This window comes from Clupea harengus, chromosome 22 (genome assembly GCF_900700415.2).
Source record: "Clupea harengus chromosome 22, Ch_v2.0.2, whole genome shotgun sequence".
NCBI lineage: Eukaryota > Metazoa > Chordata > Actinopteri > Clupeiformes > Clupeidae > Clupea > Clupea harengus.
In genome coordinates, this window is record NC_045173.1 from 15,632,511 (window position 1) to 15,649,080 (window position 16,570).

At 43.4% G+C, this 16,570-nt stretch overlaps 1 protein-coding gene across 2 annotated transcripts; it reads right to left on the bottom strand.

Moving 5' to 3' along the window:
- Positions 1 to 754: 754 nt before the first annotated feature.
- Positions 755 to 15,408, bottom strand: arhgef18a (rho/rac guanine nucleotide exchange factor (GEF) 18a). 2 transcript variants are annotated; one of them, XM_031560041.2, is made up of 20 exons: positions 14,929 to 15,408; positions 9,960 to 10,106; positions 9,593 to 9,695; positions 9,216 to 9,356; positions 8,260 to 8,510; positions 7,726 to 7,851; positions 7,490 to 7,607; positions 7,033 to 7,287; positions 6,819 to 6,895; positions 6,526 to 6,704; positions 6,250 to 6,326; positions 5,829 to 6,014; positions 5,319 to 5,459; positions 4,911 to 5,014; positions 4,473 to 4,535; positions 4,329 to 4,376; positions 3,709 to 4,167; positions 2,738 to 3,050; positions 2,329 to 2,430; positions 755 to 2,245 (listed from the first exon to the last, which is right to left on the bottom strand). In XM_031560041.2, exons 3-20 carry the CDS (start codon positions 9,669 to 9,671, stop codon positions 2,094 to 2,096), a joined length of 2,871 nt encoding a protein of 956 aa, XP_031415901.1. In that variant the 5' UTR covers positions 9,672 to 9,695; positions 9,960 to 10,106; positions 14,929 to 15,408; the 3' UTR covers positions 755 to 2,093. The 2 variants fall into 2 exon arrangements, with proteins under 2 accessions (XP_031415901.1, XP_031415902.1); XM_031560042.2 differs by having other exon boundaries at positions 9,593 to 9,724.
- Positions 15,409 to 16,570: the final 1,162 nt, after the last annotated feature.

Here is a 16,570-nt window from a genome sequence, read left to right on the forward strand (position 1 = left end):
AGGTCTCGCAAATATTTTACTAAAGCTTGAGCTTTTCAGTTTGCCAATACTTAGTTATATCTAGTTCACTGGCATGCCATGTCAGTAGTTGTTTACTACAGTTTGAATGTTGGGATAAGACATGTAGGACATCTAAACCTGTTACAGTCCACAAAGTGGATCTGTTTCAAACCCGACTTGATCATTTCAACAACTCATCATGACGGTGAAGCCTGAAATGGCTCAGGTCCAATTCATTTTATTGAACAATGAGTGTTCAGTTTCTGGAGGCGGTTACCCCCTGAGTGTAGCACCGGACTTATTTCCACCTGTCATGAATAGCATGCAATAAAGGAAAAGATGAATTTCAACTATAGGTTGTCCCTTGTATGTTTAATGGAACAAGAAGCTGTTAGCTTTGGCTGCAGACATCACTGATGCGGAGTGAAACACCAACCAGTAACTCACCAGCTGTCTTCACGATGAGCAACACCCGTGCGAGCGGAGTTGTCGCCGATGCGTTGGACACGAGAGATCCGGTGGCGATGCTGTGGGACGTGGGTGAACCTGTCCTGTTGTAGCACATAGCCTTCGGTTCTCTGGCTTATAGTAGCTGACAAAAGACAGAGCAGTTTAGCTTTCTTGTTATGCAAGTTTCTCCAGATGACCTACCTGTAACAAATAAGTGACATCCAGGCCTGTGAAGAAAGAAACATTCTATAGGCTATATTGTGCAAAATTGAGATATTAGAACAAGATGCTTTTACCAGAGGGATGTGTTGTCATAAAACCCCTTTATTCATCATTATGAATGCAGAGGAAACATTGGCCCACACCTCATTGTCACAGTTAGTTTACAACTATACAAAGTTACAAACTTATAAGATAATGAATATTTACACATTTTAAACAGTTTTTTTTAGGCAAATCTACAAAGTTGTCTTTTGATTGTTCTGTGTATTCAGAAACAAACATGAATTCCACAGGTTATGATTCACCTTGACACCCATTTAGTAGTACAGCAGAATACTATTGGATAGTTGATAACAGCACATCACTAGAACATCTCTTTGGCCATCTCCATATCGAGAAAGGACTCAAGAGTAAGATTGCATTACAACTCCTAAAACAATATTCTATTTACACCAGCACTTGCAAGTACAGAAAACATTGGATTAAAAAGTGTCCAAACTGCTACAATGTTGGAGAAATATCATAAACACAACCACATTTCCATAGAAACCTCATCATGTGTCATGGCTCCCTGAAGGAAAATAAATTACATCTCACATGATGAAACTCAGGTCACTTGTTTGTCCATTTCAATCTGACCAGAAGATTCACAGTCATTTGAACAACATTAAAAGCACAGTCAATGCGCAATTTGCGTCGACACATTTTTTCGATCAACATTTTTGGGAGCTCTCACATGGGGGATGATTTCAAGTCAACTGAATGTATTTTGGCATTACTGTATTATTGCCTAAAACTGTGTTGCTATGCATATAATACTATTGCATAAGGCAACTGCACATTTCGTTTACCAATGACAGGTTTTCAAAACTAGCACAAGCGACTATGCCAGAAGTAGATATCCAAATAATAAGTACCAAAATCTTGTCTGACAAAAGGTAATTTCGAGCTATGTACAGGATGATGACCATGACATGTTTGAACCTCAAATGCAACATGCTGTTCAAGGCTAGAACAAACTCTTAACATTGTGCAGTACACAGTTACTGAGTATTAGTAAATGGAATGATTTAGACTTTGTATTGACCTCCAGATGACCTAGCCCAGCCCAATCTGGCCCTTCTGGGTCACTCAGTGAACAAGTAGGTCAGATGTAATAGGTTGAAAGCACTAAGTACATTTTGCTGGGTTTGTGCTAAGAAGACAAACTGATAACCAACATTAAAGAAATTAAAGGAAAAATTAAAACTTAAAAAAAACCAAACAACTTTCATAAACCACAATGTCTAAAAATGGAGTACAAAGGGAGTACAAAGGCACTACATATGCAGCCGATCAGGGCACCTTGTCGAGGATAAAAAAAAAAAATAGTCTGTGCCATTTCTAGCCTTCTGATCCAAATATTCCTCTGAACGCAGAGATTAAAAGAAGATAATGTCCTCGTTTGGGGGGTTACCTCCTTTTTTGTGGTGTGAATGTGGATCTTGAGATGAGGACTGAGCAACCTTCCTGTGCATGCTGGCGCTGTGAGAGGGCTTTGATTTGGACAGCTTGTCTGGATGAATAAAGGTATCTGAAAGAGGAAGAAACTGCATGTCAGCTGTTTGTAGCCACCGTGTTGTCTAAGCTGGAGAGGAGGACAGCTTTCTGTTTTACCTGGATTGAGACTGCGAGGACTGCTGGACCTCTTGGACTTCAGGCTGCCTCCCTCTTTCCCCATCACTCTGATGGGTATAACCTGGGATACCTCAATGGAAGCTAAATTAAACAGAGGGGAGATGAGAAAAAAACTCAGTTTTTTGACACACAAACATCAACAATAAATATTTCATAAAGGTATTCCTCTGTTCCTATGCTCGACTGGAAGAGCAAGGTGCTAATACCACCAAAAGCATGGGGTTGGTTTAAAAGGAAATTCAATTTAATGAAAATGTATATCTGTACTGTAAGTCATTTTGGATAAAAGCGTTTGCTTAAAAGAATATACGCAAATGTAAATAACATGTATTTCTTTTTTACACTAAAGGTTGGCTCAACAGCAGTCTGTAATGCGAGTAAGACTGACCGGCACTGTTGGTGCGCTGGTGGGACTTTCCCTTGCTACCCTTCTCCTTGCCCTTGATGAGAGCCAGCTTGGTGGGGATCTTCTGCTGGATGGCACTGGCCTTGTGGGCCTGGTTGGTGGTGCTGATGAGGTGGAGGGGCACCTCCGTCTTGATGGGTGAGGGGCTGATGCTCTCGCGGCGTGGGGGAACCTCAGGGGGCTTCTCCAGAAAGCTAGAGGTGGCCTGGGACAAGCTGGGCCGCACGTGAAGCTTGCGGAAGAGGTCGTCTCCGGCACTGTTCATCTGTCCCCAGTCGTCAATGGCTGAGGATGACTGCGGAGGGGAGGACTATTTAATTTAATTAAGCTAATCGCTAACGAGATGCTAGCGGCTAAAACTAGCGAAACCTCTTGACATGTGCTTACTTTGACACTATGACAAACTAGTTAGTCAACAACTGTCCTAACACAGTCAAACATCAAGCAAGTGCAACACAAGACAAAGCAAGACGGCAAATAAGCTACTTACTAGTTCGGCAGACAGTAGAAACCGGGCGGCTTCAGCCAAACCTACATAACCCAGTAATATGCCTACGGACCCTGGTATGGCAACGGCACGGAAGCGATTCTCCATATTAAAAGTCATTGTAGCACCCCAATTTTTTTAAGCTGTTATTTTAAGGTAAAACTGCTTATTCTAACCCTAACCCTGAAGTACAATTACTGCATAATGCCACTTTAAAGCAACAGTAAGGAGTTTTGGTCTAAAACTAGTGATAATTAGTTTGATGGCATGATTACTGGCGTCTTTTGGTGATAAAGCTGACAGTGTCGTGATGCAAAAGCCTTTGTTTTTGCAGCTTGCACAGACATTTATATTTGTAAGTAGGGCTGATGTAACTAGTAAAACTTCTTGATTGAAAGCTGCTAATGGTTTGAGTGGCACTAAGCACTCCTGGTTTGACCCACAGTGATTCTGGTGTTTGGCCCACCTGTACGGCCTCGTAGCTGAAGTGTCCAGGGTTGGAGATGGTGTTGGACTTCTTCTGCTTCTCCAGCTTCTTGCGCTGCTGCTCCAGCTGCTCGCGCTCCTTCTCCACGGTGCGTGTGGACTCTCGCAGACGCTCTAGGTCCTGCTGGTAGGCCTCCCGCTGCCGGTTCAGCTCCTCCTTCTCCCCGGCCAGCAGAGCCTCCTGCTGCTCGCACTCCTCGCGCCGCTGCATCAGCTCTGCCTCGGCGGACTCTGCCTGCAGCCTCTGGCGCTCCCGCTCCCGCTCCCAGCGATCTTGCTCCTGCCGGTGCTGAGTCTGTAGCCGCTGAAAGCTGGCCTGCTCCTCGCGTTGCTTCTCCAGGTTGCGTTGCTTCTCCTGGTCCAGGAGCACGTTGCCCCGGTGGCGACCGGTGGCGGCACGCTGGAGCTCCGTGTTGGTGTCGTGCTGAATGATGACTGCCTGAGGGGGGGGGGGGGGGGGGGGGGGGGGGGGGCACACAGACACCATGACTGTATTTGTCTAAAAACAGAAATCTGAATTATTATGACAAATTAAACATACAAATAAAAGAAAAGAACAGAAAAAAGTGCCTGTTCCTGCCATTACTGAAAGTAACATACCTGCAGGCTGTACAGTTTTTGGGAAAGAGCCACCAACTTCTCTGAAAACTAACATAGGAGCAAAAAATAATCATGATGGATGAAGATGTGAGATGACAGTCACTTATGTTTGAGGAGTAAACAGCTCATTGAAGCAATGTTCACCTCTGCCTTTGGGAACAGGGCTGAGCCCACATGGCCCACGGTAGTGGTGACCTCCTCATCAGCCTGTACAGGGAACATCAGTCAGAATCAATAAGCACTGGCATCACCCTCAGCCCTACATTTGCTAACGTTAATCTTTGTTTGAGTTCTATCAGTAGCAGTGTGTACCTTGAGGGCTAGCCCGGCTCCACTGTTTACATACAAGATCAAAGTGAGGCAGAGTCCATAAAGAAAGCTAATATAAGCAACAAGAACGATATAAGCAAAGAGGACTATTATTATTAGCAAACTACACACCAAACTACACTCCAGATCTAAACACAGCACTATCTTATCTACTAAATAGATTATTAACCGGGGTCATAATGGCTCTAGGTGTTCAGGTGAAGCAAAGGGGGGGGGGGAACTGAACGTCTCCAATGGTGACTGGTGACATACCGACAGTTCCATGCTCTCTGTGGGGGAGAGCTCCCCGTGGAGGGGGTCGGAGCTGGGCCGCTGATTTCTCTCTCTACGCCGGTCCTCAACCCGCAGGTCACCATCTACAACCCCACACAGCACACAGAGTCGCATGTTAACCCTCTCCACACAGTACATGCTTCCGATTCACCGGAGTTGGTTAGAGAACTTCTTGTGCCAATGGAGATTTGAGTGTAAACTTGCATGTGCATACACGTTTAAAAATAACTTAATAGAAAACATTCCAATCTAAAAACAAATACACATATTTAAAATGGAATTATACCAAGATATGGATATGAGTAAATATCTGGATATGTGGTAATATTGCAATAATATAAAATAATGTGTATAATGTTAATGTTGTCGTAATAAGACACTACTAACTCCTCCTGAGGATGGACATGTTGTCGTAGCTCTGGAAGGTCTGAGCTCTTCTGGGCAGTGCTGACAGGTCTGGGCCTGTCTCCATGTCCAGTGATGAGGCCTGTTTCTCTCCTGTCAGCAGCAGACCCTGTAATGCTTCCACTGAGGAAACACAAGATGGGGGAAGCTCTTCAGCGATTGCCTTAATGAATCAATTAGGTTTTAACAAGCCATGGCCGATGCATGTCCAACTTATCAGACACATTAGCACATCAGGATTTATTTCCACAGTATAAGTATATTCATTTTGGCTTGCTGTTTTTTTAAATCAGTGTATGAGGTCTACACTTGCATCAAACTGCCATTTTCATTCATTAAGTTTCAAGGACATTACTTCAAGCACTGTTCAAACACATGAATTATGACATGATACATTGCACAAACCATTGTTCACAGCAAATGTACAAACTATTCACAGTAAATGTCCACTGAAATGAGGCATTGAAGAAATCTCACTGGCCAGTCTCTCACCATCAGCTATGGCTCCTACGAGCAGCTGCTCCCCCTGCTGGAGGTCTAAGGCAGTGCCACGCAGCAGCAGACGATGGTGTGGCATTGTGTCCTCCACACCTGCTATTTTCTCTGTTAGCGTTGCAAAGAACTGAAACTTCTCCTCAAGGTGCTGCACAATCTGGGCATCTTTCATGTACAGATGCTCTGTTCACAAACAAAGACACATCAGTATATATCAGTTTATAAATATTCCTTTTGTTCCTTTTCAGCTGGCTGATACTTCCAGATAAAGTACTATGATAGATAGAAAATGCTCCAACAATCGACAATTTTGGTCAGCACTTAACAACTACTGTAGCCTTTTGCAAAGACAAAATCCAGAATGGCACATTTTGAATGAATAGACCTTTCATCATTCCACCATCTTGTGTTCAGTTACCTTGGAAGTCACTCATCTTTGCTGTAATGGCCTCTTCCTGCTCACTACCCAGGTCCTCACCTACATCCTCTGGGAAGCTGGAAGACAAGCAAACAGAGAACATGTAAGAGGGTTAGCTTCATGTGCTTCATGAACTCCTGTTACATTTAGACAATTAGCAGACACATTTCACAAGACCAAGTTCTAGTTCTATATAGATCTGGTTGTTCTACCAGAGCTCTAACAGTTGCTACGGGGACACACAGCATAAACTCCATCTGTCCACATCGCACCCACCTGTCGATGGCCTGCCAGATGAGGGTCATCCACCTGTCCCGCTCATCTTTGGACCCTGTGAGGATCTCATACATCTCTGGCACGTCAGACGAGGCACAGATCAGAAACATAGCCTTCTTGTCCAGGGCCACGTCACGCACAATCAGCTTTTGGAGGGGGATCACGGACGACTTGCTGTCCTGAGGTAAGGGAACACAAGCCAGGGTTGGTGGCATTTCAAAAAGGCAGATCTTCACCCAACTTCAGCAACATTACTACTTATTTTACGTTAACGTTTATGAGTGCACACTCACCACGGTGGAGAAGACATATTTCTGGTCTTTCTCTTGCAACAATAACAGCACATCTGGCAGTAACACAGCGAGGATATCTGAAATAATTAGACAAAATGTAATTATTACAAAATGTAATATTTCCAAATGGACAGGCAGTGTCACTCAAACTGCTTACATCCATCTCCGCCCACAAGCATTTTTTCGTAAGTAATCCCAAACATAATTTCCACACCTTTCAGCCGCCCGGAGGAGGCCCTGCAGCTGACGGTGCCCTCATGCAGCAGCCGGCGGCCTCCAGTTAGGATGTCCTCCCTGCGGAACACCCGGCCGTCTTTCATCCGGCCCAGGGACTTGGGCTCCAGCTTGGCGCTAATGTCACGCAGCCGCTGGGCCTTCTCGTAATCGTCCACGTGGCTGTCCACCTGCATGATGGTGTCTTTGATGAGGCGCAGTGCCCGCACCAGCTCCTCATGCTCCTCTGTGCCAGCTGGGCATGTAGTAAACACCAGAGGCATACAACGTTGTTTCAGAAAGAAACCAGACAAAAAGACATGACTCAACCGTGTAGTTTGGGGTTTAAAATATACACTTTGCATTTCAGTTTTTAAACATATAACAAAAGGAAATGTGGGCAAAAAAAGAGAAATAGTCCAATATATATTTGGAACCAAAGACAAGTTTGCATTTACCCTCAGTGTTCTTAATGATGCGCTCCACCAGCACAGGGTATTTAGTGATGCGCTGTGTTACCAGGAGAACACACGCGGGCACCTCTAACCGCCGCACAATGGCCAATTGACTTATTTTCTACAAAAGAAGACCATGTGGAGGGAAACAACAACAACAATCATTGTTAAATCTAATTATTGTTCTTATCTGAATGAAGAAACAATAAAAGAACATTTGGATTCATTAAAATAAATACCCGCATAATGTACTGCAATTTCTTGTTGCTTTGGACTTGCTCTTTGTAGTAGCTGACGGATTCATTGTGATGACTGCAGAAATCTCCATAGTTCTTCTGCATTAATGCTCCCATCTCCCCTGAAAACTTCACAGGAAATAAGTGTCACCTTTGCAATACCACGTGACATGCTTGTGTGTTTAATGTAGCATGTCAAATGTAAGCTTTCAAACAATTTACTCGCATTACATCATGTGTCATTTAACATGCTCAAGAGCCACTCCTTGCAACTAAAATGTTGAAAGGTCTGAAAAAATGTTTGTTTGAGTGCTGGGAACAGAAAACCCCACAGCTGTCCACATAGCTACGGCACTTTCACCATTCCCCTCATTCCTTGTTCAGCCCCACCAGTGCTGCTGGGCCTTGGCTTAGGGACACTGCATACCTGTCCAGTCTCAGGTTTTTTACCGTGAGACTCAGACTGGGGGGAAATCACAGATTTGAGCCATGTTAACCTGACAGGTCCTAAGAGGAGGCTGCGGCTGCTTAGGCTACCTGAGAGCAGAGGATGTCTCCCAGGCGCTGGATGCAGTAGTTGTTCTCGCTGCCCGGCTCCAGGGACTGCTGCCGGCGCTCCTTGAGGTGGCCCAGGAAGGTTTGGTGGATGTGCAGCAGGCTGTCCACTGGGGGCAGCAGCCGCTGGAGCCGCGCATCGTCCATCTGCAGCGAGTCACGCAGCTGCCACGTGAACACGTCCTGCATGATCTTCAGCGTCCGCACGTAGTTGATCTCCGTCAGCATTAGCTCTGAAAGCAGACCGCTGTCATCATCACACAGCAAATATGCTGATAATGTCTATGACCTCATGCCAGTGCAGGTCAGCTTCTAAAAATGAACACGCCTCTAATGAGGACTTTGCATCTCCTGTTATTGTTACTCTTAAACAGTCCATTCGTCAGCACCACATTTTCCCTTTAATTTTTGACCAGCGTATATGGTTATTATAATTATTTTGTCCTTCGCAATTAGTCATGTTTTATCTCTTTGTTCTCATTTCTTTCATACGGTGTTGCTGTCCATGCTTTATTTCATCTCCCATGACTGAACACCGTTTGTAACCCCAGCTTTGTTTTTCGCTGAGAAACAAGCAATTGAGAAGAGCCCGTCAGGCTACCAGTCAGTCAGCAGGGGGAGTGGTTTAGGAGATGACAGATAACACTTTCATGAGAGAGCCATCTGTCACTACGGCTGGTGTTGAGAGGGTAGGCAGTAAAGTATTCTATCTGTTTTTTATTTTATTTTATCAAAACTTAGGTGTGTCCAGAAAAACACCACAGAGAGAACTGCTAAAAAGAGAAAACAAAACTCAGCGAAATAACAGCACAATATTTTAACTCTACTGATCATCATTAAAATCAATCATCAACATAAACCATAAGAGCAATCCTTGTAACCAGAACCATTATGCTTTAAACAGCACTGAATGGTGACCAGGACACACCATCACTCACCATAAATGACCTCTTGTCTCTTGATGGCGTCCTTCTGGAGCTGCTTCATGTACTGCTGATCCACACTCAAACCCCAGGTCTCCACCGCAAAGCCCTTTACATTCTCCTCCAGGTCTGCCCGCAAGGCAGCATAATGGGCATCTACAAATAGCATCCAGTACCACACACACACACACACACACACACACACACACACACACACACACACACACACACACACACACACACACACACACACACACACACACACACACACACACACACACATTTTAGAACCTACAGATAAATAGCAAAACATGCCTAAAGCAAAACATCAAAAACAATGGCAAGGTTGTAAACTCTATAACAGTGTATCATTATAAAGGGTTGGAGCCAACCGTCAATGTTGATGGACTCTGTATTGGATGAGACCAATGGTTCTTCCAGCCTCAGCTTTATGCCATCTATGTCATCCATCTTTTTTTCAGCTGTAAGGCTAATCTGCAGAGAAGAGTGTAGGACAAAAAGCACTGTAAAACATGAAGGTGGGAAAAATGGCAGTTATCCAAAGTGTCTGTAACTGGATATGTACTTAAAATATTTTTGCCTCTATACAGAGCCGACAGCCTACGTGACAGCCTAAGTGACAGCCTAAGTGACTTCATTTACTTCAACACAGATTTAACATTCTGACTTCATCACTGGAATTAGACAGACAGACAGACAGACAGACTTGTGAAGCCCATCAGAAGCGGGGAGTCTCACCTCTGATGCCCTGGAGGTGTGGGTGATCCAGCGGAGACTCAGGGGCTGGCCTCAGGCACCCTGCTGCTCATGTCTGGACAGACGGGAAGAGGGGCTGATGCTGATGCTGATGCTGCCCTGGTGGTCTGGGATAGCCCAGTGTCAGAGCTGTGCATCAGGGAGAAGAGATAGGGGTCACAGAGGGGTCATCTTGAGGCTGTAAAAAGAGCCTTTTCCCCAATCAATAGTGAAAGGAATGTGGCTTAGATAAACAGACGTGACGAGATAAGTGTGAAGTCGTAAATCGAACTGGCTGAAAAGATGCTGCTAACATAAAAGCTTATGGGAATTAATCTGGCAACTGTCAGTGGCTACATTTTCTAACAAGGCTTTCTGGTTTACCATTTTTATAACATTGCAATGTGAGAGTTGAATTCTACTAAAAAAGGGAAATTGCAGTGTCCTAGTGAGACAGTGTTCACTACAGTATACAATTGACATCACATTAAAGCAACAGTAAGGAGTTTTGGTCTAAAACTAGCAAGCTACCTAACTACCTAAAAGGCATACAAACCCCAATAAGAGCACCGTTGGCACTGTAAAAGCTTACTAAAATGCTAACTGATGTCTTCCAGTGAGAAAGTTGTGCTGTGGAAGCTTTCCTTACGTTTTCACAGGGTTTCCGACCTAGACAAAAGAACTACATTGTGCATAGCCTGGGCAGCTGGTGGGGACATGTTTGTGTTAATCTGTCCTTCACATGAAGCTATACCACAAAAAGGAATTTGAAAATGATACCAAGACTAGTTGTCTACAAAAAAGTGGTTAATTCCTGCACACTGTTGCTTAAAGTGTGCCAAATCCTAAATATCCTAAAAAGACAAGCTTGTCAAGTCAGTCATACCAGAGCTTGCATTCCCTGCCAATTGGTGTGGATGACGAGAATCAGTGGAAAAGAGGGTGTTTTCCTTGGTAGCCTTTAGACTGACATAGACTATTTCCAGACCACAGCTGTCAACTAAGTCATGGTTTAGGCTAAACTATTTGTTTGGTGGGAAATAAAATCAGTGATCCACTAATTCAATGTAAGTGAATTATATGAAATCAACATTTTTATGACTTTATATTGTGACCATCTGTTGGTGTGTGAGTGTTTTCTTTATTTTCTGTAAGCATTACACTTTATTTTCTGCCTATGTTACCACACATGCAGGTCGTAGCCGTAATCGCGCGCCAAGCGCAAATAGCAACTGAACTGTGGTCATAGGATAAAGGTTAAGACACAAAACAGCATAAAAAAAAAATGTAACTGTAGAAATACATTGTATTAACAAACTAAAATAAAATGACAATACATTCTACAATTAATTGTAGATGTAGGCAAATACCTAATTGAGGAATTCTGTAAGGATACATTCTGTATCTGATTTCACATTTGAGGCCAGGTTGTGAAAGGTGCACTTTGCCCATGGTGGCACACAGGTACGTTTTTAATAGCTTAGAAAACTGAAGGAATGTTCTGCATGTGCGCTACTCATAGTAACGGTAAGATCTGTTTTGTAAAGGGTAACCAGTGTCATATCATTGGCTAAACCCTGGCCTGTGAGGAGCTCCTCCATCTCGAGACTTCTGCCCATTTTGCAAAAGACACTTTGTGGAACTTGCAGCCATGAGTGTTGTGTGTTTTAGAAGGCACTATCGACTAGAATCTTTGAAACTGTGCTTAACATGTTTGTTGAACACATCTTTCAAAGCGATCATACAAGCCAACACTGCTGTTTCACCTACGGCACCCATTGAAGCTCCGCTAGTGGCAACTACCCAATGAAATTATATAATATTGAAATAAACAACTGACTATTAATCATTTTTCCACAAAGGTCATTAAATGTTGTTATGTATAACTCAGTCATAATAATTAGTGCAGGCAGATATCCCCACTGTTCATGACTGTCATTTACATGGACTAAAAGGACTATTCTATTTCTGTTAAGGCTGGTTAAACAACAACTACACACATCGACAATTGTATCCATTTCTAATATATATATATACACACTGTAAAATATCCATAAAATTAAGGAAATGACAATTATGAGTATATAATAATTAACTAAAGACTGGAACCATAAAATAAGATGCCAGTATTAGTGAAGGAGTCATATGGAAAGCAAACCACAAAAAAAGGTGATTTAAAGGTAGAATCTGACATTGGAGAAGGAAGTTTGGGCACAGTATTCATGGGAAAGACTTGGCCTAACCTTTGGGCCAACAACACTTAAGCCACGGTCAGCCACGGCGCTGGAAGGATGGACAGAGAGCAGACCCATCCGAGAAGAATGTGGAGTGCGAGTGGGAGAGCATGATCGAAGTAGGCTGGATAGATAGGAAGGGAGACGGGGAGTGGGCATGGACATTTACTTGAAAACCAAGAGGAGTACTCTCTACTGAAGGCAGAAGCACACAGGGACCTAGTGTAAGGAATTTGCCAAGTGTTTGCTGTTGACAAACATAAGTGGGACCTGCAACAGTAACTACCTCTGATTCCTCTGATGAATCAGGAAAAGGTTGCAGGTTAACTTCGAGAGAATATCATGGGGGAATCTCCCTTGTACGTCACTTTGGATAAAAGCGTCTGCTAAAATGACTAAATGTAAATTACTCCCGGCAAACGTACAAGTACAGTAGAAGGAAAGATGATCTCCAGCTCCCATACACTGTAGGTTTGCTCTTCAAAATCACCTCATACATATGCATTAGTGTTCATAATCCAGTCCATACACCAGACCAGGAACAGATCAGAAGTACAGAGAGACCGTATAGTTATACAGAGGCATTGCAGAGTTATATGCAAAACTAGCAAGCTAACTAGCTAACAGCCGACAGACATGCCTGGTAAACGCTTGTTAACTGGTCAATTTGTGTGGTAACGTTTGTAACCTTGTGTTTATACTGCTCTTACATTTTTGTGAGGCTTCTGACCTGGAGCACAAAACCAAATAGTGAATCGCCTGGGCAGCTAATAGGAAAAACAGGAGTAATCAGTCATAATTTCACCAATCATTTGACAGCTGCGGTTCCCGGCCAGGTCACACCCACCAACCGCCTTGTGAGTCATAGGCTACTGAGCAGGATGGGAGGTGCAGGCCTCCTGAGCTCCTCCAAAACAGGAAAAGCAGGCTGGCCAGGTATGCTTCGGCAGGTGGTAATGATGCCTAAGACCTACCCTATGCTCCTTCACTCACTTTAGCTATGCAACATGAGTTCTTGCATTTTACCTCCTTCCAACAGGGCAGAGGAACAAAAAACAAGACAACAGAGCCCATGCCATAGGCTGTGTGTTAGTGTGTTAGGGAGGGAATGTCAGCATGTCTGGTGAACATGTTTCACATAATCCCTATTGGGAAAATCCCAGCACTGACAAACCACACATATCTATGCTCCACCGCAGTGATTTACGACAGCATGTCAAACTGTATGCATCTTGCTACTCTCCTTCATCAACCTTTTCGAGGGCCTCCCTGCACTGTTTGTCTTGTAAGTCTAAAGCAATCCCCAAAACAGACCCCTTGCCATGCACTGAAGGACACTGTATACATTAAGAGACAGACAGATTTCCTGTTCCCCAGGCACTAGGGGCAGGGGGGTACCCCGGTGGTGCAGGGTTAATCCCTGGAGACGAAGTGAACTCCAATGCTCCCTGAGCCGAGCCTCTAGTGGACCCAATTATCACCATGTGACCAGACCGCGGAGGGCCGCGCAGGCCAGAGGTTCTGCTCAAACACAGCTCACTCTAATGGCAGTGCTGCAGTTTTTTATATATGTATTGAATGGTGTGTATATATATATATATATATATATATATATATATATATATATATATATATATATATATATACACACACACACACACACACACACACACACACACACACACACACACACACACACACACTTTCCCTGAGAGAAAGATCAGCCTTATCTACAACAAAGATGGGGGAAGAGGTAGATGGTGAATGTAAACATTCACATTTGGTGTGGTCATAAACTTTCACACAATCCTGTGGCACGGAGGAAAACAAGTGCAAGTTAATTATCAATTCAGGATATTCAAACCAAGGTCGTGTTATGTTGATTGCCAACAGACTAGCCTACAGTCTGTATATTGGGATCTAGAAATAAGGTAAGGGGACTTTGGCGTCATCCCCACATCCCTGTGAGTAGGCTATATGCCATTAATGTTTAATGGTTGACAGGAGTTAAGAAACAGGCTTCCCGTGATAAATATTTTGCACAAAATCGGTACAAATACCAGGTTAAGTGAAAGCTTCCCTTAAGCCAACATTACAGACCATGACATCGGTGAAACCTGCATGCCATCTAATACATGAGAAACCTCTTTCATGAACGGAGAATGAATGGAATGCTAAGGTGAAGAGTACCAACAACAGACGCTGACCTCGATTCTCAGCACCACAGGAGTGACACTGACAATCCAATATAAATAAGTCTGAAATTGTGATACACATCAGTCATTTAGGCTAATTTAAGCAGTCTTTAAGCTAATCTTCAATCGTTGATACAAGACATAGGCTACGTCATATAACAAATAAACAAACAAAATAAAAGTAACTGAGAATTTTGACTTAAATTTAGTTACGACAAAACTACGCCACCCAACAATGACGAACCCCTAAAGTACAAAGAAACTTTAACGTAAACGACATAAAGCAACTGGAAAACAACACCTTGCCATTCAACAACAGAGAACAGACAAAGGCTTGTTAACCATGGCAAAATCCGAGACACGCATCCCTCTTTTAGCAAAGCAGTTTCGAAAGGTGGTGGATACTTTTAACGAACGGAAAGATACATGTATAGTCCCATTTTGTAACAGCTGAGCGATCAATGCAGTAAGAAAACGAAACAACGTCATGAGACATGGCAGAAAAGCGTTGGAAGTTTTGCATCTCTTGTTAATTCCTCTCACCGTCTTTGATAAGTCCATCGTGGATCAGCGAAATACGTAAACTCCTTAAAACCCTTTTACGAAACTCTAGTCTCCGTTGAGATGATTGTAGTCAACAGATTACAGATCGTGATTGCGCTCTGAAGCAACAAGTGCAGTGCTGCCTGGAAAAAAATCCCACACTGCGGAATTATTCAGATGAGCCTGTTCCCTTTCCTCACAAGGCATCATGGGAATACAATTCATCGTGCACAGTGCAACAATCACATTCCACAAGTTAATTCCGCAAAACCTGTAACTCGCTACTCTTATTTAAAGAGACATTGGCTTCAAACTGGACTCGGTCCCATTAATATTCGTCATTCCCTCCCAAGGCTTTGTATGCAACTCTGATTAGGTATCCCTGAAGACCAAAATGAGAGAAATGTATCTCAGGAATTCTTACGTTGCTGGAAAATGTTATCGCAATTCGCCAAAACTCGGCTGCCTTTTAGTTAGGCTACCCCCACACAACGCAAAATAATAATAATAATAATAATAATAATAAAAATAATAATGAAAATAAAACATAAGGCATAATCATCTGTTAAGATTTATTTTCTTTCTTATTTTTAAGAGATGCTTTCAATAGTCTTGTAGTGTGATTCGAAGATTTTGGACGTTCTATTACCTCATTGGAATTGCACGGTAACTTTGGAAACAAAATAATTTGGAATAAATCGCGACTCCAAGGTTTTCAATAACAAACAAGGATAAACTCTCCAGTCTCCACACCAACTTCTAACTTACCTAGATCCAGACAATATTTTGTGGTCCTCAAAATTGGCTGCTGTAAGGTAAGGCTGTTTCATGTGCGTGCAGACATAGGCATTATTTTAGCTGTTTAGTTTTTGTCTGGCTTAGTTTAGCTGTTTTGTTTTTTAATTATTTGTTTAAATAGGAAAAGACCGGTATCGCTATAGACCTATAGCCTAGCCATCAGTTATTTCAAAAATGTATCTCAACCTAAATATCTTTGTGATGATACCCTGAGAAAAAATGGCAATATCATCAAGTTTGTTTAGGTAGAAAAACTTTTTACAAATTGTAGATTATATTTTTCCCTGTTCAGATAATATCTTTTGAGTTATGGTGAGTAGACCTAAGTTACTTGAAACAAGGAATTTCTCATACTTTTTAGTAACCTTGGCCAGGACAGTGGGTCATCTCTTTGACTCAACACCTTGTGACTTCGATGAACCAGAACATGAGGCAGAAGAGGCCCCCAGAGCAGGTGTCTGTATTGGGAGCAGTCAGAGGTGTGTCCCAGGCACCAGAGAAACCCAGGGTGAAAGACTCAGGGGGACCTAAGGGGGCATCTGGAAAAGGGGACACAGAATGGTTCAGAAGAGATGGCCCGGCTGGAAAGGCTGACGCCGAGCATGGCTGTGGGGACAGGAAGCAGCCCACTCAGTCGTGCCCTGGGCCTGGCAAAGTGGTGCTGCTGAGGAGAGACCCGACTGCATCTGCTACCATCAGCAGCAGCACCACCACCAAAAGACTCTCACCAAAGAAGAAGGTGGAATGGATCCCCTACACGCCTGCCCCCTCCAGCCCGGTGCTGAGCTCGGTATGGATCTACAGGGAGCGCATGAAGCGCACCCAGCAAAGGGAAGCCAGCCGC